We start from the raw sequence: 20,728 nt of genomic DNA, 5'->3' as shown, positions 1-20,728 counted from the left end.
GCGTTCCCAGCCGGCCGGGCCGGGCCCGTCCCCCGTGCTCGGGGCGGCGTGTGGGAGGCGGCGCGCCGGCCCCAGCCCGGCCGGGGCGGCTCGGCAGCTGAGTGTGCAGATCCGCGCGCTGACATCACGGCAGGAAAAACCTGTCTCTGCGCCGCTCGCTTTCGGTGGCCTCAAATCTCCCGGCCTGTTCTACTTTCCTGCCCGGTGCAGGACTTTCCGGGTGATCTGGCATGTGGAAAGATGCAGAGCCTTGCCGTGGTGGGAGGAAAAACGCCCTGGAGGCTTTACAGGAACTGAATAAAGAAAATCCCTAGTCGAGAACCTTGTAGTTCAGATCTTAGTGGGCAACGTAGCAGGAGGGAGAGAGGCTTATGATGCTCTCCAGGCTGTGTTGCAAGGAAACGGTCGAGGCTTATTAGCATCCGGGGTGGCTGAGACAAGAGCAAAGAGCTGTCTTGCTTATCCCTAACCACATCTTCCTTTGCAGGGGGGTTTTGCACGATGCTACGAAATGACAGACCTCTTGAGCAACAAAACCTATGCCGTGAAGGTCATTCCTCACAGCCGGGTGGCTAAACCCCACCAGCGGGAGAAGGTAGGCAGCGTGGGGTTGCCAAAGGGTGTCTGCCTGGCTGGCTGGGGTGCAGCGAGAGCTCTGTGCTTACCTGTGGCTCCTGCTCTTCCAGATCACCAATGAGATTGAGCTGCACAGGGACTTGCACCACAAGCACATTGTCAAGTTCTCCCATCACTTTGAGGACTCGGAGAGCATCTATATCTTCCTGGAGCACTGCAGTAGGAAGGTAACTGCTGGCTGCCAAAGGTTCCCATAAAATGAGCCACAGGTGGCTGGTGCTGAGCTGTATCTGAGGAGCTGTGTTAGCACTTTCTCCTGGTTTCCATTGTTGCCTGTTCTGTTCCACCCTCTGAGCTAACCCTGCTCAGCCACAAGCTGTTTGCTTGCATTGGAGACAGCTCAGATACCCTGAACAGGACAGGCAATCTGCTTGTGTTGGTAACCCATAGTCCCCAGTGGTGCCACCTGTAAATCCACTGGTTGTGCTGAGCATTCTGTGGTGACCTCAATGCTTTGAGTTCATGGCCATGCCAGAAGGATTATTTGTGGATGTGTTACTTCTGGAAGAACTGCGTTTTGCCTACCCCTTGCCTAGTGGGTACAGATGCCTCTTCTCGCTGCCTGCAGTTACCTAACTGCCTTCTCTCCCTCTGCAGTCCCTGGCTCACATCTGGAAGGCCCGCCATACTCTGCTGGAGCCAGAAGTGCGCTATTACCTCAAACAGATTATCTCAGGCTTGAAATACCTCCACCTCAAGGGCATCCTACACAGGGACCTCAAGCTCGGTGAGTGCCACTGTCAGGGCAAAGACCTGTGTGGGGACTGGGCTGCCCTACAGTGATCAGTGCTGATGCATCACTCTTGTCTTGTAGGCAACTTCTTCATCAATGAAAACATGGAGCTGAAAGTGGGGGATTTTGGTCTAGCTGCTTGTCAGGATATCTCTGACCAGAAGAAAAAGTAAGTCTGAGTTCCGTGCTCCAGAGCTGTCCTCCAAGGGCTCATCTTCTTCCTGGCCAGCATCCTAAGCAGAGGGGCAAGCAACCCTTCTGGCTGCGAGAGTGGTGGGRGGCGATTCCTGCCCCAGCTGCCTGGGGCTCGTGGCCGCAGGCAAGGGGCGGGGTGGAGGGCTTGCGGCTTCTCCAGGAGGGAGCTCGCAGCCYGTCGGAGAACAATGTGCTCACTATGGCTATTGTGCCTGCCAGGCTGCCCTGCCTGGTGTGCGGGGCTGGGGACACAAAGGCTCTGTTCCTTGCTGTATTGAGGACAAGCTCTTCCCAATGGCTCTCTAGGAGCAGCTGCTCCTGACCCCTGGGAGCTGGGGGGAGGGAGCTTGTAGGGGGCTCTTGTAGATGGATGGAGCCTCTTGCTCCCAACGAGCAAAATGGGAGGGGGTAGAACAGTCTGCAAGCTAAAAGTGAGGGCTTGGATGGGGAGAGGCTGCTTGCAAAGGGATGCAAAGCATGCAGTGACCCAGCTCTCTGCCCTGCAGGACAATATGCGGGACCCCCAACTACCTGGCCCCTGAAGTGCTGCTGCGGCAGGGCYATGGGCCCGAGTCGGATGTGTGGTCTCTAGGCTGTGTCATGTAAGTCAGTGCTGCTGTGTGCAAAGTGTTGTGGCCAGGYGGGGATGGGGTCTACACAGTCCTGCCTGCTCCATGTGTGTCCCCAGGGCTGGGGAGAGGGGTGCTCTGGAGCAGCCCTGATGAGGAAGTTGTACTTCATCTTGTGGGTTTGCAGTGGCTGCTGAAAGGCAGGGGGAGGGCGACAAGCGGCTGGGTCTGCTGAGTGCTTTTTCTGGAGCAGAGATCCATCTTGGGGGCTGGGATGCTGCTCAGGAGCTCTGCGAGTGGGAGCTGCACACTTGCAAACTCTCTCGTGCTGTTCTCAGCTCCGGTTCAAAGCAGACTTGACCGACTTGAGAACATGATAAACAATGGAAAATCTCGGTGGCTGGCAGCAGCTGCTGTGCCTGTTTGTATGGGGAGCGATCGCTGAGTCGCTTGTGCTGCTTCGATAAACCTCTAGCCCCTGCCTGGCCGCTACCCACAAGCTTCCTGCTGAACTTTCCACTCCAGTGCCTGCACAAGCGGCCTCACAGTGCGGGGGGTGCACTGGGGCAGGAGCACAGCAGCAGTGCAGCAGCTGGGGAGGATGGCCTTTGCCTCCCCAGCCCTCCCCTGCTTCCTAAGGGCTCCTTGCCTGTTGCTCCAAACAGTTGCTAGGAGGAAGCACGGCCGGATGTGAACGCTGCTGCCCCGTTTGCTCATTCCCCGGGCTGGGAAGTGGTGCTCCCAGCCAGGTGTGGCTGGCTGCATGTGAATAACTTCCTTGCTCTAAGTGCTGCTGAGTCATGAGCCCTGCAGGGATGTAACTGTGGCATGTGTCCCCTCCCAGGTATACCCTGCTCTGTGGGAACCCTCCTTTTGAGACCTCTGACCTCAAAGAGACCTACAGGTGCATCAAGCAGGTGGATTACACCCTGCCTGCCTTCCTCTCTGTGCCTGCCAAGCACCTCATYGCTGGCATCCTGAAACGCAACCCCCAGGACCGCCTCACACTTGAGGAGATCTTGGACCATGAGTTCTTCAAGGTGAGCAGGCGGGAGCCTGCAATCAGATCTCTGGGCTGGTGTGACTCTTCTCCAGGCGGGATGAGGCTTTTCCGGCTGCATGACCCCTAGCACAAAGTGCAGGGCACTGCCCTTGGTGTGCTGTCCTTGTCACCCCAGCCTCAGTCCCTTGAGGGAAGTGGTTGGTATCCGGTGGAAATGCCAGCTGGAGGAATTGCTCTGGGTGCCAAGGGATCTGGTGTGGCTCCCTGCTGCTCTGTCCCTATAGCACAGGCTGTTTGCCATACTGATGATACCTAAACACCCATCCTGGATCTGTGGCTTGACAGAAATGCAAGCTGGCTGTCAGGAGGGTTGTGAGTGACTGGTCAGCTCAGGGCAGCTGCTCTGCTGTGTAGCACGTGGGCTATGGAAACTAAAGCCCTGCTTTGACCTCTCTGCAGGGCTACACACCTGAGAAGCTCCCTCCCAGCAGTTGTGTGATGGCTCCAGAGCTGTGTCCCCCCAACCCAGCCAAGAGTCTGTTTGCTAAAGTCACCAAGACACTCTTTGGGAAGAAGAAACCCAAGGGTAAGGCTGTGTTCTCACCCAGACAGACAGGAGCCTCTGGCTGACCCTTCCTCCAGGGAAAAGTGGGCCCTGGCTCCTGGTGAGGCCTCCTGATGGTGCTCTGCAGCCCCCTTTGTGAGGCCAGCACAAATTGGGTTTGCCCCTGCCCTTCCGGTGTTGCGTTGCTGGTGGCCTGGCGCTGGGTGTGCTCGCCTGGTGAGYGGATGCTGGGCCACAACCCGTGGCTGGTAGTTCCTCCTGGAAACCTTGTGTTGCATGAGAACTGGGAAGTGAAAGTGGGAGGCAGCTGCCTGACACCATCCTTCCCATGATGGGCAAGGGAGAGGCCAAGGGAAAGCCAAGCTAGTGGGGGTGGTGGCCCAAATATCCCAGCAGTGGGCTCATTGCCTTCTCTCTCCTTAGCCAAGAAGGGCTCTTCAGAGGACAAAGATGACATCTCCAAGCTGGTCACTGGGTTGATGAAGACCTCAATCTGTCGACAGATGAGCTACAAAACTCTGGAAGGGAATGAGGTGAGAAGAGCAGGGCTTGTCCCCAAGCCTGGGTCCACCCCTCCTTGAGGGACCAGGTTGGGATGGTGCTAATGCCAGGTCTCTCTGCAGGCCACCCCGGTATCATGCCGCAGCGCCAGTTCCAGCCCTGTGGAGACAGTGGCAGAGGAGACATCTCACAAGTCTGTGTCCCCCTCCATCCGGGGGACAATGGCCAGCAGCTGTGAAGGTGAGCAGTACCTACCTGGGCCACCTTGGCCTGTCCTGAGCTTCCTGACCTGCTGTGGTTGATAGCAGAGGGGACAGGATGGTTGACTCAAAGCTTGTCATCTTCCCTCTGCAGCCTTTGAAGACTGCATCACTGCCTCTGTTGTCATTGAGTCAGCTGTCCGGCTCCTGCGGACCTGTCTGTCCTGCATGCCCCCAGGTAAACCAGTCAAACAGCCCCTGGGACAATGCACTGTGTCCCCCTCCCCACAGGATGAAGGCAGGGCTGCAGTTTGGGGTACCTTAAATACTGTTGGAGCCTGCTGCTGGGAGGTCTGCTTGCCTGGGGTGGGATGGTGAGCTGGGCAGGGGCAGACTGCTCACCACCCCCCCCTCCATCCCACCAGYGGACAGAAACCCAGCCTCCCTGGCCCGGCATGAGCAGTTCGTCTGGGTGAGCAAGTGGGTGGATTACTCCAACAAGTATGGCTTTGGCTACCAGCTCTCCAACCACAGCATCGGGGTCCTCTTCAATGATGGCACGCACATGACGCTTTCCCCCAACCACAAGTAAGCAGGGGGAAGGTGCTGGTGTCTCTGGGGTCAGCCCCATGGCAGGGTGGGTGGGAAAGGGCTGGTGGAGGTGGGGGGAGGCCCCACCAGTTGTGGGCTTGGGGCTGGGTGGCCCCAAAGCTCACAGTCTGCTCCCCTTCCCAGGATGGTGCATTACAACTTTACCAACAGCAGACACATTGCATTCCCTGTGTCTGCCATCCCTGAGCAGCTGCAGGGACAGATGAGTGTCTTGCACTACTTTGCATCCTACATGGAACAGCATCTCATGAAGGTGGGTGTGTGGGGGCCCTGGTGAGGGGTGGGCTGGGACCATGGGCAGGCTGGACATCAGTCACAGCTTGACTGCTCAATGCAGAGTTATGGGAATCCCTGCTTGCAGGCCATGGCCAGGTGGACACAGCTGTGTCCTAGTAGCAGGGACCCCCCTGGGGATATACACAGCCCCACTGCATTTGCACCCAGTGACAGTGTACCCCCTGGACTGGCATGGGTGGCTTATGCAAACCTTTCTCTCTAAGGGAGGTGACTTGCCCAGCATAGATGACCTTGGGCAGCCAGCCCTGCTCCTCCTGCAATGGGTGAAGACTGACCAGGCCTTGCTCATGCTCTTCAGCAGTGGCACCCTCCAGGTATGTGTGGGGTTCATAGGGATGCCTGACCCCTATGGGAAAGAAGTCATCTGGGGACTCCCAGCCTGGGTTAGGTCTTGTCCACTGCAGCCCAAATGCAAAGTTCAGCTGTGAAACTAGCTSTTGGTCTAGGATGCTGCTCCTGTACCCAGAGCTGCTGACTGTGGCTTGTCCAGCCTCTGGGAGGGTGTAGGGAGGCACCATGCTTTGGCCAGCCACTTCTGGCTGCTCTGGTGCTTGGGCCAGTCGCATTCCTGCTGCAGGGTGTGGAGTGGCCAATGTTCCCGGGCTGGTTGGGGAGGAGGAACGAGTTGAGGCAGGAAGCGTGGCTCCATCTCTGCTCCCACTGTGCTGCAGGAGGTGTGGATTATAGCAAGCTTGTGCTTAATGCTGGCCCCACCTGTCTCCTAGGTGAACTTCTACAATGATCACACCAAGGTGATCATCAGCAAGCCTGACCACTCCTGCCTTGTCACCTACATCAACCGGGAGCGCAACTCCTACACCTACAAGCTGTGCAGCATCCAGGAGCTGGGCTGCTCTCCTGAGCTCCAGCACCGCCTCAGATACATCCTCAAGCTCCTCCAGGAGCGGGCTGATGCCTAGCTTGGGACCTTGGGGACCCTCTCTGGATGTAGAGGTCTCCCCTTACCCTCCCATGGGATGGGAGGTGTGTTGTGGTGCTGGATTGACTACCGGGGCACCCTGTACTCTGGTGTTCAGCTGGACTCTATAGACTAAGACACCTGGATGTGGCTATGGCAGCTGGTCTGGGCACCCTTTGTCCTTGCTGCTCCTTGGCTTCTGGCAATCACTGCCTCCCTGCTGGCAGCTCCTGCTCTGGTTGTGCTGGTCTTGGTGGAGTGGACTGGGACAGAGCAGAAGGGGCAAGTGAGTGCCCTGCAGCCTGGTTTGGATTTGTAGCCAGTGCATCCTTGCAGTGGCTGGTGCTTCAGCCTTCCCTGGCTGTCCATTGCCTGCCACCAGGGCTCTGGCTGTCCTGGCACTGGGCAATGTGCCCAGCTGCCAGCTTCACCTGGAAATCACTCTCAGGCATATTAGCAGTTGTCTCCAGAGTCCTGTGCTCAAGGCTCAGGTTGGTGCAGGGTGGGGATAACACACCCCCCACAAGGGATTGACAGGGGTGAAGGGCATTGCCTGCCTTGACAGTGGGGTGCATGGGCTGGTGCATGCTGCTCCACAACCACTACACTAAGGAGGGGAGCAAGGCCCCTTTGGGCAGTGCTAGGGCTGACCATGCTCCAGCTGCTCCCGAATTTGTGAATTGTCTGGTACAACTTAAGGCTTGATAGAGAAAAAAGGGATCTGAGGGCTTGTCTGGAGAAGCCCTCATTTTGCTGGGACCTGTGGGAGGTTTCTTGTTTCAAGGCAGTCTCTGCTGGGTGGGACTATTTATGTATCTTATTTATATGGATTTATTTATTTTCCTGTTGAAGTTTTCATGTGCAGCTCCCTTGTCCCCGATTCACCTCAATAAAAATTTCCTCTTGTAAGAGCAAACTGTCTCCACCTTGCTTGGTGCTGGGTCCTGTGCCACAAACTGGCTATAGCTCCCCGAAGCTGGAGAGCAAAGCATCCTCATCTTCATCCTTGCTTCAGGTATTCTCTCCGCCTGGCATGCCAGAGCCTCCTTGGCATTGGTGTGGGGGCAAGGTCATAGGGCTGGGTGTGCTGGGGACCCTATAGGCTTGAGCTGGTGTTGGGATGAGACACCCTGGGGCCCTCCCCTGCCCCCATCCCCTCCCCAGGGCTGGGCATGATTAGCTCTTGCTCACTGCTGTCTCTGCCCTTGGGTCAAATCTAACTACCCTAAAGTCTGTGCTGCCCTGGCTTGGGGAAAGCAAAGTCTCATGCCCCAGGGCCCTTCCAGCTCTGCCTGGAGGGACTGGCTCACTTCCCCCTCTTTGCACTCTGCCTCATGTGATGGGATATGAGCTGGGACCAAAGCCAGGAAAGTGCAAGGATTTAATCTGCTCCATGGATGTGCTTTGAACATGATCTGTTACCTCCTGCTCTCATTCCTTAGTACTGGTGCAATCAATCTGCCTGGGAGCAGTTGGGGTTGTGGGAAACAGCCTGGGCTGCTCTGTGTCTTTCCCCAGAGCTGCTGCCTGCTCCAGGACTCTGGATTTTTTTTACCTCTTGCTACATGTCAGGTTGTATTTTCTGAAGCTTAGGCCCTTTGCAGGCTGTAAGGGGAAGCTGCAACGTGCAGGCAGGCTTGGGACTCTAGTGAGCCCCCAAACCTGGCAGCCAGGCGGGGTGGGGGTCTGGCCCAGTGGTGCAGGGAGCTGCATGTGGGGCTCCACAGAGGCCGGGCACTGCCCTAGTGCTTTGAGCCTGCTTTGGCCCTATCCTGCTGCTACGGGCAGAGGGCCTGTGACTTCTGGACTGATGCACTGGCTCTACATCACCCAAGGTGCCTGGCTCCTCACCTGCACCACAGGCCAAAGCCTGCGACATAGAAGAGCTGCGGCTGGAGCAAATCTCTTTATTTCCAGCCCCTCTTCTCCTGCAGTGCTACAAGGCTGGAGCAGGGCTACTCAAAGTAGAGCCCGTGTACCGTGGCCACGGCAAAGAGGGAGGCGTTGGAGAAGGTGGCCGAGGCGAAGCTGTCGCTCTGGGGGTCCCACAGCGCCCGGCTGGCCACGAGCAGGCTCTGCTGGCCCCGCTGGCCCAGCAGCACGTGGCAGACCAGCTTGTAGCGGGGCGGCACCACCTCCTTCGCCCGGCTCCGCAGCAGGTCGGCCAGGCTGTGGGCCAGCTGGGCACCGCTCTGGGCGCTGTATGCCGCGTCGCCCAGCGAGGCGGCCAGGGCCGACTCCAGCACCCGCCGCACCCGGCAGGCACTGAACTTGCAGCCCTCATCCGGCTGCATCCTGTAGGTGTTTTCATAGCGAATCTCCTGGATGGGCTGGAAAAGGGGGAGCCCCGAGAAGCTGACGCGGCTGTGGAGCATCCAGGGGCCGACGGCGGGGCGCCTGCCCCCGGGCGCCGCGACGAGCGAGCTCCGGCGGCTGGCGAAGGGCGCGTTGAGCACGCTGAGCATGGAGCTGCGGCGGGAGGGGAGCAGGGGCGGCTTGCCCTCCTCGGTGCTCTTCGCCGGGGCCGCGGGCCGGGGCAGCGCATCCAAGGGCTGGGAGCCGCRGCGCGCGCCCCCCGGCACTGCCCGGGGCGGAGGGGCTTCAGCGCCGTCCGGAGCCACCGCCAGCGGCAGCAGGGCCGGCTCCTGCTTGGCCATTTGGGCGGCCTGGAAGGAAGATGCGGCCCCGAGCTATGGGCGCAGCGGCGGCCCTGCTGCTCCTGGGGSCTTCGGTGCTGCCTCTCGGCTTCGCTTCTCCCTGCCCGCTGCAGTGCTCCCGCAGCTCGGCCGAGCTGTGCTGGGGGGACAGGAGGCGGCTCGGGGCGGCTGTGCATGCGGAGCAAGGGCGCGTGCCGCCCGGGCACAACCRGGACCGCAGCCCTGGGCGCGATGGCAGTCGCCGCCGATGCCCGAGGCTGGGCTGATGCCCGGCAGGAGGCCCTGGCCGGGATTCGCCCCGTGGTAGCCGCACAGGCGCTGAGCCGGCTTCGCAGGGATCCGCACGGCCATGGGCAGCCTGCTCTCTGGCTGTGGCACAAAGCTGGGTCCTGCCCTCTTCCCGAGCTCCCGGGGGGCCTTGCCCCATCTCCTCCCCATGGGAGAGGGCAGAGGATGGGCCGCCGGCACCTTTCTGCTCTCCTGTGATGCCAGGAGGATCGGGGTTCCCAGGCTGGCGAAGGGCAGTGTCGCACCCTGGGAGGTCCTGGCTCTCCCTGCCTGGCCGGAGGTGGCTGCCTCTGCATCCAGTGCCTCCATCCCAGCAGCCTGGGACGTCCCGGCCAGCRGGGCCCGTACCCAGCCCTGCTCGCCGTCCTTTCCCCCTGGCCGGGGCGAGCAGCTCCTTCCTCCCCAGCCCTCCTGGCTCACGCCACTCACACACTTACCCCCAACCCCACGCGTGACCCTGCCGGGGTAAATCAGGGCACTGCTCTGGCTATCGTGCCCCCGGGGCTGCTCCGTGGCCCAGGACTGTCCTGTGCCCCTTGGTCTCGGCAGGCCTCAGAGCGAAACCCGTTGTGTCGTGGAGCGTGAAGTGTTGCTATGTGACACTGAAATGCGCCCCGGCCCTGGGGCACGGCTCCTGTAACTCTTTGCTTCCTGGTCCTTCAACATGCTGGTCCTTGTTCGCCCTCCGCTGYGTCCGGCTGCCCTGCGTGCCCGGGGAAGGCAGCTGGCCGAAGCCCAGCACCAGCCACGTCGCCCAGCACGTGGCCAAATGGCCCCAGGTCTGCGTCCACCAACAGGGACTCGTGCATGTATGTGTGCGTGTGTGAAGCCCAGGAGAAACTTTCAGCCCAGCTGCATTTGGAGCCACAGCCTGGACCGCAGCCAGCGCTGGGGGCACAATTGCTCCCAGTATGGGTCCTCCAGCCTCAACGGGAAAAGAGCATTACCGTGACCCCAGGGACCTCACGGAGCATCAGAAAAGGAGGAGGATCAAGGGAGAGGGACCGCAGGGCTGGAGACATGACAGCCCCATCTCCTCTTGGCAGCCCTGGAAAGAGCTCGCAGGTATCTAATGTGCCAAGGGAGAGCGATGGGTGGAGAAAAGCCTGCTGGGCCACCGCAGTCTCTGCTTTGCACCCCGGCTGCGGGATCCCGAGGGCTTGATTTGACCCTGGGAGCATCCTTCGGATGCTTATTCCTCCTGTGCCGCCTCTCTCATGGCATCCCTGCGAACGGGCTGCATGGGAGAGTGGGCGCGTGGCCCAGCGCCGGGGTGGCCCTGCTGCTGCTGCCGCCGTGCCCCGGCCGGAGGGCAGGTCTGGCCGGCGGCTCCCAGCCCCGAGCGGGTTTTTCTCTCTGCCCATGGCCGGCGGAGCCCAGCCCAGCTGGTCCGCTGCGGCCGCCCGGATCAATGCGTCTTTGTTTGGGCCGGCTGCCGATCTATTTGAGGAAAGCGGAGAAAGCCTTTGTGTTTCTGTCTCCCGTCAGAGGTATTTATAGCCTGCTGCTGGCTAGCGCTGCCAAGCACGCTGGCAGCTGGACCCTGCTCCCTCGGGGCGGCTGCCCTCGCCGCCATCCCTGCTCCTCCCTCTCCCTCGCTCGGCTGCAGAGAGCAAAGGTGGGTCCCTCCGTGGGCACCCGTCCCCTGTCATGGGGCCGGCTAGGAGCTGTGCAAAGGGGAGTGGGCATCCCCGGCACATCGCTTGCCTCAGCCGTGGGCAAGGCTGTCGTGCCTCCGCAACATTTGGCGCACTGCTTTTTTTGTATCCGCAGCAAATCTGAGCGAGCCAGGCTGCGACGGCGTTGGTAGGTGGGGAAGACCTTGGCCACTATGTGGGGCAGAGCTGCTTGCAGGGCTAGCGTTCGCCCCACGGCCGTCCTCACCGCTTTGCTCCGGGGACTGAGTGCTCAGCCCTGGCTGTGCCCGCCAGCTCGCTGCAAAGGGCTGTGCATGTCCGGGGGGAGGTGAGGTTTTTGCACATTTAACTTATGCACGTGTAGCTTTTTCCTAAATCCCAGCCTGCCTTTATCCTTCTGCCCTCATTTGCCCCATCGACTCCAGCAATGGTGCTTGCTCCAGGGCAGGACCTGCTGCTGCGAGCCATGGTGTGTGGATGCTGCCCGGAGCACCGGGCCGCGGGTGTTCCTGTCCTTCGGGCAACGCAGGGCAGAGCCCAAACCGGGGCCGCAGCAGGGCTGGGCGCAGGACGCCGGCCTCCTTGCTTCGCTCTCGGCTCGGAAAACACCCAGCCGGAGCCGACTTGGCAGCAAGACACCAGTTTTCCAGCTGCTTCCTCACCGCGTCTGCCCCCCTCTCGGCCCTCGGCCCCCCTCCAGCGTGGGCTGCCTTGCTCCGGCGCTGCCGGCCAAGCGGCCGGTTTCCCTAGCAAGGGGCCGTGCTGCGGCGGGCCGGCCTCCTCCCCGCGGCCCGGGCCCGCCTGCCTCCCGTCTCCGGCCTGCTCCGCATTCCTCCGGCGCGCTCCCTGCGGCGGGCCATGGCCCGCTCCTGCTCCGCGCGGCTGCACGGCGAGGCGGCCGCCTTCACCGCCGCCCTCCGCTCCCTGGTCAACAACCCGCAGTTCAGGTGAGGGGCTGGGGACGCCGCCACCCCCCCCCCCCAACGCCGCGGCGCGCATCTGGTCCCCGCGCCTGCTCCGCGCCGCGGTCCCGGGCGCTGGCGAGCCGTTGCGGCACGGCGGGTTGGGGCCCTCCGCGGGCTCGCGTGGCTGCGGGTCGCATCCAGCCCCCGGGCAGCGCGGGAACCCCCGTGCACCGCGGCTCGTGGCCGAGCGCGCCGCCGGGGATCCCCGGGGAAGCCCGCAGGCGGTCCCGGGGCACGCACGGCGCTCGCAGCTCTTTCTTGTGGCAGCCCGGCCCTAATGCTCGTGCCGTGCCCCCGTGGGATGCCGGGCTCCTCTCTGGAGGAGACACAACCCCCAGGTGCTCCCAGGCCCCTTCCTTCCCCACGGATGTGGGGCAAGAGCTGCAATACGGCATCACAGGCACTGCTGAAATCCCACGCTGTCGATCCCCGGGTGCCCTCGTCCTCAGGTGCTGCAACCAGCTGTGCACCTCCCCGGGGAGCACCTCTGCTCCGTCTTGTTTCCAACCGTGGCCTCAGTTACTCTGTCCCTCCACGTCCTACTGAATCAGGGAGGGAAGATTGACAGCTGTCTCCTCCGCCTCTCCCACCTGCCAGCCACCTCCTGCCTGGCAGCTGGCCGGCTTGAGCRGTCCTCTTTGCCCACTTCATGTTAAGGATGGCACAAAAGCTGGCTGCATCTGAGGAAATCCCCATCCCTGATGAAATTCTGGCCACAAGAAGAGAAATCCCTGAGAAAACTCCCCAGCTGCACTGCCACGCGCTAGGAAAGCTGCCAGGGTCTAGTTGCCCACAGCCCCCACCTGCATCTCACATCCTGCAACCTGAAACTTGCATCCCAAATCCAGCATCTTACAACTCGCAGCCAGCATCCCGCATCCTGCACCCTTCATCCTGCAATCTGCATCCTGTGTCCATCTGCAATCTGCATCCCACAGTCTGCAATCTGCATCCTGCAATCGCATCCTGCGATCTGCATCCCGCACTCTGCATCCCACACTTTGCCCGTGGACCATAGCCATGGAGCAGTTTACTCCACTGCAGCTCTCACGGAGGGCCAGGAGAGCTGTGCTCACACCTCYCTTGGCCCCAGCACACCTCAGCCCACTGCCCAGCTCTGCGTATCACTTATGACAGCCCCAACACGCGTGTGGGATGGGCCGGGTGCCTGCTGGGCACGTCTCCCTTCAGGCCATCGCAAGATTCGGGCTGTGCCCGGCRTGTCTGAGCACAGCCTCCCGGCGAGCGGAGCGTGGGTTTGCGCAGGTCACGGCAGTGCGGAGCCCTTCCTGCTCGCTGGGATGGGGGCTAGAGTGGAGGAGAGGATGAGGAGATGGATGGACCGTGCTCCAGCGCTGGCTGCAGACTTTCCGACCCCTCTCTGCTCTTCACCCCTCTCTGCCCCTCTGCTCCCYGGTGCTGCCTCCCTGCGCGGGGACGTGGGGCGGCCGAGGTCCCAGGCCATGCTGGGGGGGGCTGTGGGGAGACAGGGCGATGGGACGGACCCCGACTCCCCGTGTGCCCTGCGGGCGCAGGGTGGGCCACGTGCCAGCTCGCCAGCGGCAATGCCGGAGCCGCTCGCAGCCCGGAGCACTTGGCCAGCCGCCGCGAGCCGAGGCGGCAGCGCTGGGTGCCGAGCTGCGCGCCGGGACTTTCCCTTCACCTTGCTGCTCTCAAAGCGAAAGCCACTTTCTCCAGCAGGCTGAGGCCTCTTCTGCTCAGGTCTGGGCTGGCACCCCATGGGGCTCTGCATCTTCCAGAGGAAGCGTCTTCCTTAGCCTGCCTGCAGCACCCAGGCACCCTGAGCAGCAAACAGCAAAGCCCCCCAGACCCCTCCGCGGTTCCTCTGGGAAAAGCCCCTATGTTAAAAATAAAGGGTGTTGGCCTGCTCTGGCCGCTGGATGTGCAGAAGAGAAATCCCCCCCCGGGGGGTCCTGGCCCCGCGCCCCAGGGCCGGTGCACCCGTGGCTCTGCCTCCCGGGGTGCTGGATGCCCAGACCCTCACGGCCCTCTCTCCTTCTCCGCAGCGACGTGACGTTCGTGGTGGGCCGGGAGAAGCGGGAGGTGTTCGCGCACCGCTGCGTCCTGGCCTGCCGCTGCCAGGCCTTCCGGGGGATGCTGAGCCAGGCGCCGGCGGGYGGCGAGGGCGAGGGCCCCCCCGGCAGCGTCCCGCCGCAGGGCCCCCTCGTCCTGGGCAACGTGCAGCCCGAGGTCTTCCTGGCCGTCATTGAGTTCCTCTACACCAACTGCGTGACCCTCAACAGCCACATTGTGAGTGGGGCACAGGGCCAGCGGGGTGCTCTGGGGACAGCAGGGAGGAGATGGGGTGCACGGGGAGGGGGCACACTGCTGCTCCTGGGCCATCAGAGCAGGAGGGGGGGCTCTGCACAAAGCCTTCCCGATGGGAGAGGCAATAAGTGTGTGGGGCCTCAGCCCAGCGTTGGGGGGGGGGGGGGGGTCGAGAGCACTGTGTCCCACGGGTGTCTGTCCCAGCTTTGGCACAGCCAGGACCTGGCTCCCTGGCCATGTGCACCTCGGGCAGAGAGGCAACAGCTCTGGCCTCTGGTCCCCTCTGCCCAGGGGCTTGGTGCCATGCAACCAAAATCTGCTGGGAGCTAGTGGCACCCGGGACGTGACTGCATGAGGACCTAGGCCCCTGGGATGGTAGCACCAGAGCTGGACACCTCCACATGGCCCCACCTGCATGTCCCCTATCGTGGCAGCCCCTTTCCCCTACCTCCCTACCCGGGAGTTGGGTGCAACTGGTAGCAAGAGCAGAGATGGGGTGATGGCAGGAGGGAGGAGGACACATGCCCTTGGCCCCGGCCTGCCAATGGGCCCTGCCTGCTGGTGCTCATGGTGTTTCTCTTGCTGCTCAGGCCCTGGAGGTGCTGACCTCATCGGTGGAGTACGGCCTGCAGGACCTGTGCAAGGTAAGGCCCTGCTCGCACCCAGGGCGGTGTCGTCACCAGCTGAGCCGGACGGGTGCCCTGTGCCGAGTAGCACCCCGGGGTGGTCCCCGCACGGCTGGTGGCTGGAGATGGCTCAGCGGACAGTGCCCAGGTGGTCCCTGCCCAGGCCGTGATGCATTGCCCAGCTCCATCCTAGGGCAGCTCAGGCTCAGCCCTGTTTCTCAAGCCCAGAGGGGCTCTCCGGTGGGTTCCCCCTCCAGGGTGACGCAGAGCCGGGCCGGGAGCTGGGAGCCACCTGGGGGTGCTGGGGAATCCCAGGGAAGGGCACGGGACCTCTCTCCTCTTCCCCTGGCTGCAGGGATCGCTCACTGCAAGGGCGGTAGGAAAGCCCCCATCTCACCGCCCCCGGGGCTACCTCTGCCCTCCGGTCATCTGCCGGGGGGATGCTCCCAGGGAAAGCCCCGGGTGCTGGGGAGCAGCAAGCGCCCAGCACCCTGGCCACGGTGCCACGGAGGGGGGGCAGGAGGCATCGGAGCCAGCGCATGCTGCCGGGGCCGTGTCTGGACAGACAGACAGGGAGCTGCGGCGAGGAGGGGGCAGACAGCTGACACGGCTCCCTGGCAGGGAGCACGGCCAGGACATGTCATCGGAGGGATTCCTGGATTACGGCCGGGCCGATCCCGTGACCGGCTGCCTCATGCCTGGACTTCCCCTCCCTTTTCCCACACCGGAAAGGAAGGACCCTGCTGAAGCTGTAACCGCGGTCGCTGCGCGCCCGGTGCCGAGGGGGCCCCGCGGTGGGCGCAGCCCCATGGGGACAAGCTCAGCCCCACRGCAGCCCCCGGGGGAAACGCGGGGGTGCCCGGTGAAGAGGGGGGCTCCTGGATGGGGCTCTGGGCTTTCAAACAGCCGGGCGCGCGGGGAAGGAAAGTGAGACGTGTCGCAAAGACGGGGACCGGCACCCCGGCAGCCCCGTGCTTCCCCAGCCCAGGCAAAGCCGGCTGCCGGGGTTACCCCACGTGGATCCGTGCCTCGAACCCCCGACGCGGACGCAGGCTGGTCTGGCCTGGTGGGAAAGCGATGCAGGGAGAGAAAGGCCACCGGAGAGGCCGGACAGAGGTGGAAATACCAGGGGAATGCCCAAACTCCTCCTGGAACCGATGAGTTAATGAACAGCTGGAAAAGGGAGAAACTCGAGAGGAAACGAGGCTGCTGGTGCTGAACAGGAGCCAGAGCTGCAGGGAGGGACGATGTGGAAGGGCTGGAAGTACCGGGAGGGGCAATCCAGCAGATCCACGCAACGGGGGATAACCTTGCACCCTCCCAGCCGGGGGGCTGATGTGCGGATACCTGCCAGCGACAGAGGGACCTGGCCAGGGGGTGACGGGGAAAGGGGCTGACCCCCACGCACACGCTGGCGGGGGAAACCCGTAGCTGCGTCCCCAGCTGCCCGGTGACTTCATCTCCCTCCTCCATCCCCGCTGGTGACTCAGAGCCCTTCTGCCGCCAGCTGGCTGCTGACAGCTCCTTCCTGACCATCATGTCACTTCGGGTTTCCCAGGAGCCCTGACTGCTCCTGCTGCCCTCGTGGCCCTGCCCACGCGTCCCACCACGGCTCTGCCCACGTGTCCTGCCACGGCTCTGCCCACGTGTCCCCTTTGCAAGAGCCATGGGATGGGTGGGAGATCTCTCCCCCCCGGGGCAGCTGATAGACGTGCCAATCCGGCTGCATCATGCTGACATTGCTGGGATTTGGGCTGCAGCCGGAGCCCCGAACATCGCCAAGATGCCCGGGGTCCCCCAGGACCCCAAGCATGGTCCCCTGCTCCTCTGTGGAGGCAGCAGCATTCCCAGAGCCCCCAGCCCGGCTCCGGGGCTGTCCCCCTGCAGCAGGACATGGGCTGGTGTCCGTGGCTGGGCCGTGGCCCTCTGTCCCCATCCACTGGCCCCTCTCAGGCTGCGAGGTCGAGGTCGGCTGGCATTTGCTTGCTCCGAGCTCAGCCCTGCGGCTGAACYGCCTGCCCCCGTGCGTCGCTGCAATCCCTCACCCCGCAGCCCAGAGCAGGCATTGCGAAACCCCGCGGGGCTGGATGTCCTGTGTCACAGTGTCCCCTGTCCCCGTGCCGGGTCTGGGGGATGCTGAGCGCCCCGGGGTGGCTCTGCTCCCCCAGCCCGGCCCGGCTCCGTCTGCCTTTCAGCTCTGTGTCGAGTTCATCAAGGACACGCTGAGTGTGGAGCAGGTCTGCGAGGCCCTGCAGGTGAGTCACCCGCGTGGTGAGCGGTGCCGGGACTCATGTGCCCCTGCCCCATGCAGGGCAGGGGGTCCTGGCGTTGGAGCCACCTGCAGGGCTGCACAGATGGGGCGGGGATGATCCACAAGTGGCCCCTCTGGGTGCTTTGGKGTAGAGGGGGACCTCAGCCATCCCTGTAGACCATCCCCAAAATGGGCCCCTACGCTGGGGCGGGGAGAGGCCCTCTGTACTGCTTAGCTGTGACCCACACAGAGGTTGCGAGAAGGGRAAGTGACCCCTCTCCTCCAGGCCCCGTCCCACCTGGGTGCGCTTTTGCTTGGCTTGCAAGCCCACGGGACCCCCACTGCGCAGTGAGAAGTTCCCACATGGTGTCACAGAGGGTAAAAGTAACCCTTCCTATTTTGGGGCATGCATGAACTGGCCTGGCCCTCCTCCTCTTGGCCTGACKGTCAGGCAGGATTTCCTACCCTTTCCGGGCCCTGCCCGCTCCCKGGCACATTGCTCTGGGGCCACCGGGGCCAGCGCAGCCTGTGGCGGGGCCATGTCCCTGTGTCCCCCTCCAGCCCCCCCCGCCAGGCCAGCCGGAGGTCCCCGGTGCGGGGCCCTGCCATCACGGGTGGTTGCATCCAAACCGGGAAGACCTGGGGTTTTGGGGATCCCTCATGGTTTGGAGATCAGTCTGACCGACCCAGCAATCCTTTGGGGACCTTCGCTGAGGTCCAGTCGTGTCCGTGCTGACCCGCCGGATGTCCCCTCCCCAGCACCCTTGGGTGCCCCTGTGCCCAGCCAGTGTCCCCTCCCTTGGCCACCCTGGGGGAGCACCCAAAACCCCGTGGAGAGTCCCAGCACCCAAAATTAACCAGGGGCCCTATGGCACATGCTGCTCGGGGCCAGGGCAGGTCCATCACCCAGGGGTCTTGTAGCAAGGACGGGTGGGATGGTGCAGCCGATGCTCCCAGGACATGGGGGTGGTGGAACCGTGTCACCGGCTTGGCCTGGCCCCCCTGGCGCCCACGGTCCCCCACCTCTGCGTGCCCCACCGACGCCGCCGTGCCCCCGGCTGACGAAAGCTGATAAGGGGATTTTTTTTTTTTTTTTTTTTCTTTCTCGTCTCCGAGGGCCGAGGTGATGCTCGCGGGGTGGGACGCAGGTCCCGGTGCGCAGGAGCGCCTGCCACGCGTGGGTGCCTGACCACCGTGGCGTAAACAGAGCTAAAACTGGCCCGGAGGAAACAAACAAAAAAACCCCAAAACCCCAGAACAAAACAAGCCTGATCAAAACATCTCGCGCTCCCTCCTGCTTTGCGTCAGCGCTGGCCCCCACCGAGCTGCTGGGGGAGGCGATGCCGCACTTGGGGCACTTTGCTGTGCCGAAATGCCCCCCCCCCCGTGCCCAGGGAGGGTCCCGCGCTGGGGACGAGCATCTCCGGCACAGGCTGGGGGAGGCTGTGGGGGSTCGGGGCACCCCAATCTGCGGCAGCGGGGTTTGCAGCTGTGGGGCGGGCTGGGAAGGGCGGCAGGGTCCGGGGACCCTCGTGGCCAGTGGGGACACCGAGCCGCTYGCTGCAGCCACTGGCCCCGGCTGGCACGGGGGACAGGCTGGGAAAGGGGGGGCCCTGGCTGTCCCCACCCTGGTGTGAGGTGCTCCAGCCCCACCACGCTGGCACCCGCACGAGGGTGCTTCACCTTGCCCRGCTCCCCCAGCCCCAAGGGCCCTTGTCCCTCGCTGTCGGTCTTTGGGGGAGGAAGGGGGGGGGGGTCCCTCCTGCCCCGGCCCCCCCCTCGCAGATGTCGGTGTTGCCCCACAGGCCGCGGTGACCTACGGGCAGGCAGACCTCCAGCAGCACTGCTTGGCGTTCATCGAGGGCTGCACCATGGTACGGCTACGGGCTGGGGGGGCACCGGGGCACCCCACCGCAGTGGGAGCATGGGGGACATGGCGTGGGACGTACTAGGGCATGGGGAGCACCGGGGCACCCCATTGCAGGCAGAGCACGGGGGGGCATGGCACAGGGCAGCCCAGGGCATGGGGAGCCCCCTTGCAGGGAGGGTCGGACCCATGGGAACAAGGTGGCGGGAGGCCGCGGGGAAGCGGGGAAGGGAACAAACGATGGTTGGGAGGGGGGTGCTGGGGGCAGGTTTTGGGGTGCTTTGTGAGGGAGGCTGTTGGGGTGCCGGGAAGGAGGGGGTGCCAAGCAGGGGTGCTAGGAGCGTACTTGGGTGCCAGGAAGAGGAAGGCTGGGGGGGGGAGGTGTCGGATTATGGGGCCTCGGGGCCAGGGGTGCCAGGCAGGGATGGCACCCGGCGGGGTTTGGAGGCTGCCGCGGCACAGGGAGGGCCGCCAGGGTCCCGGTGCCAGCGCCCCGGCGCCGCGCTGCACCCGCAGGCGGTCGTGCGGACGCGGGGCTTCCACGAGCTCTCGGACGCGGCGCTGGCGCGGGTGCTGCGCAGCGACCGCCTGGCCATCGACGAGCTGGACCTGGTGCAGGCCGTGCGGGAGTGGGCGCACGTCAGCTCGGTGAGCGCAAGCGGGGGGTCCCCAGGGCAGAGCCGCCCGGGGTGCCAGGACCTCCCCGGCCCCGGGGTCCTGCCACGGGCACAGAGCGGTGCCCAGCCCCGGCGAGGGGAGCAGCGCGCGCCCCGTGCCCACGTCCCATGTCCCGCAGGCCGTCCTGGAGCGCCCGGTGGCCGAGGTGGCCGCGCTGCCCGTGCGCGAGCTGCGCTTGCCCTTGCTGGCGCCCAGCGAGCTGGCGACGCTGGAGAGCCACAACCAGCGGGACCTCCTCATCCCAGTGAGTGGTGCCTCCGCCCCGCGGCCGGGATGGGGATTTTGGGGGGCAGGGGGTGCCCCTGCGTGCCAGTGCTGACGGCAGCGTCCCGGTGCGGGCAGGCGGAGAGCATCGCGGCGGCCTGGAGGTCCCACGCGCTGAGGAGGGGCAGCGGCGTGCCCCCGCGCCTCTGCCGGCCCCGGCGCGGCACGCGGCCCCGCGACCACCACCGCCACCTGGACCCCCACGCCAAGTGAGCGCCGGCAGCCGACCGAGCCGGGGGGGGGACTGGCCCCCTGCAACCTCTCGGCTGAGGGTGCCACGGGCCACGCAGGGGCTTGGRGGGGGGGGGGCTGAAGAGCCCCCGCGGGCAAGGGGTGGGTTGGGGGGGATGTGGGGTGCAGTGCAGGGCTGGGCAGGTGGGTGTGGCACTAAAACACCTGCACCCACGCCACGGCTTTGGGTGAGGTGGCCCACTGGGTTCCCCCCCCCCACCGGGGAGGGTGGTGAGAGGGGTGGGGGGGGCTCTGGGGCTCCCTGGAGACGGGCTGGGGTTGGCGATGGGGTGCAGAGACATGGGGGGAGCTGGTGCATGGGCGCCATGACCCCCATGAGCAGGGCCCCGCCCCCCCCCCCCCGCCCAGGGCTATCGGGGTGGCATTAACACTGCGTGGGGTCCATGCAGGGTGACCCCCCCCCCCCGCCCCTGCCAGAGGGTAGGGGGGGGGGCTGCAAGGTCCCCTGAGGGTCTGGGACACCCGGGGCATGGGGTGAACCCCCCCCCGTGCCCCAGCCCCACTGCTCAGCACCCAGCAGGGCCCTTTGCCGGGGCCGTGCTGCCCTCCCACGGCAGCGGCCCCGCGGTGCACGAGGCGGCGAGCGCAGGCAGCCTGGGCCGGGCTGCCCCGAGCACAGGCACCCCCAGCCCAGGGCAATGCGGGGCCAGGCCGCGTTAGGGGAAGGGGCTCAGCGGTGCGGGGGGAAGCCCCCAGCCCCATGCTCATGGAGGGGTGGGAGGCA

The 20,728-nt window shown here is 64.2% G+C and overlaps 3 protein-coding genes across 3 annotated transcripts; 2 read left to right on the top strand and 1 right to left on the bottom strand.

Annotated features, from left to right (window-relative positions):
• Positions 1–491: 491 nt before the first annotated feature.
• Positions 492–7,125, top strand: PLK3 (polo like kinase 3). Its single transcript, XM_026086804.1, has 14 exons — positions 492–595; positions 687–803; positions 1,234–1,363; positions 1,451–1,538; positions 2,071–2,166; positions 2,978–3,173; positions 3,596–3,722; positions 4,125–4,234; positions 4,325–4,442; positions 4,557–4,640; positions 4,828–4,990; positions 5,138–5,267; positions 5,515–5,625; positions 6,037–7,125. The coding sequence occupies exons 1-14, from the start codon at positions 512–514 to the stop codon at positions 6,229–6,231; spliced, it is 1,749 nt and encodes a 582-aa protein (XP_025942589.1). The 5' UTR covers positions 492–511; the 3' UTR covers positions 6,232–7,125.
• Positions 7,126–8,185: 1,060 nt separating this feature from the next.
• TCTEX1D4 (Tctex1 domain containing 4) lies at positions 8,186–8,887 on the bottom strand. The gene has a single exon (XM_026086675.1). The coding sequence runs from the start codon at positions 8,885–8,887 to the stop codon at positions 8,186–8,188; it is 702 nt and encodes a 233-aa protein (XP_025942460.1).
• Positions 8,888–11,658: 2,771 nt separating this feature from the next.
• BTBD19 (BTB domain containing 19) lies at positions 11,659–19,965 on the top strand. Its single transcript, XM_026086936.1, has 8 exons — positions 11,659–11,759; positions 13,805–14,048; positions 14,657–14,710; positions 16,888–16,947; positions 18,749–18,817; positions 19,327–19,458; positions 19,607–19,732; positions 19,831–19,965. The coding sequence occupies exons 1-8, from the start codon at positions 11,671–11,673 to the stop codon at positions 19,963–19,965; spliced, it is 909 nt and encodes a 302-aa protein (XP_025942721.1). The 5' UTR covers positions 11,659–11,670.
• The last annotated feature ends 763 nt before the right edge of the window (positions 19,966–20,728 follow it).

Source organism: Apteryx rowi, unplaced genomic scaffold (genome assembly GCF_003343035.1).
Source record: "Apteryx rowi isolate R43461 unplaced genomic scaffold, aptRow1 scaffold_7, whole genome shotgun sequence".
Lineage (NCBI taxonomy): Eukaryota > Metazoa > Chordata > Aves > Apterygiformes > Apterygidae > Apteryx > Apteryx rowi.
Note: the sequence above shows the minus strand (reverse complement) of the source record. Positions and strands in the feature narration are given on the sequence as shown.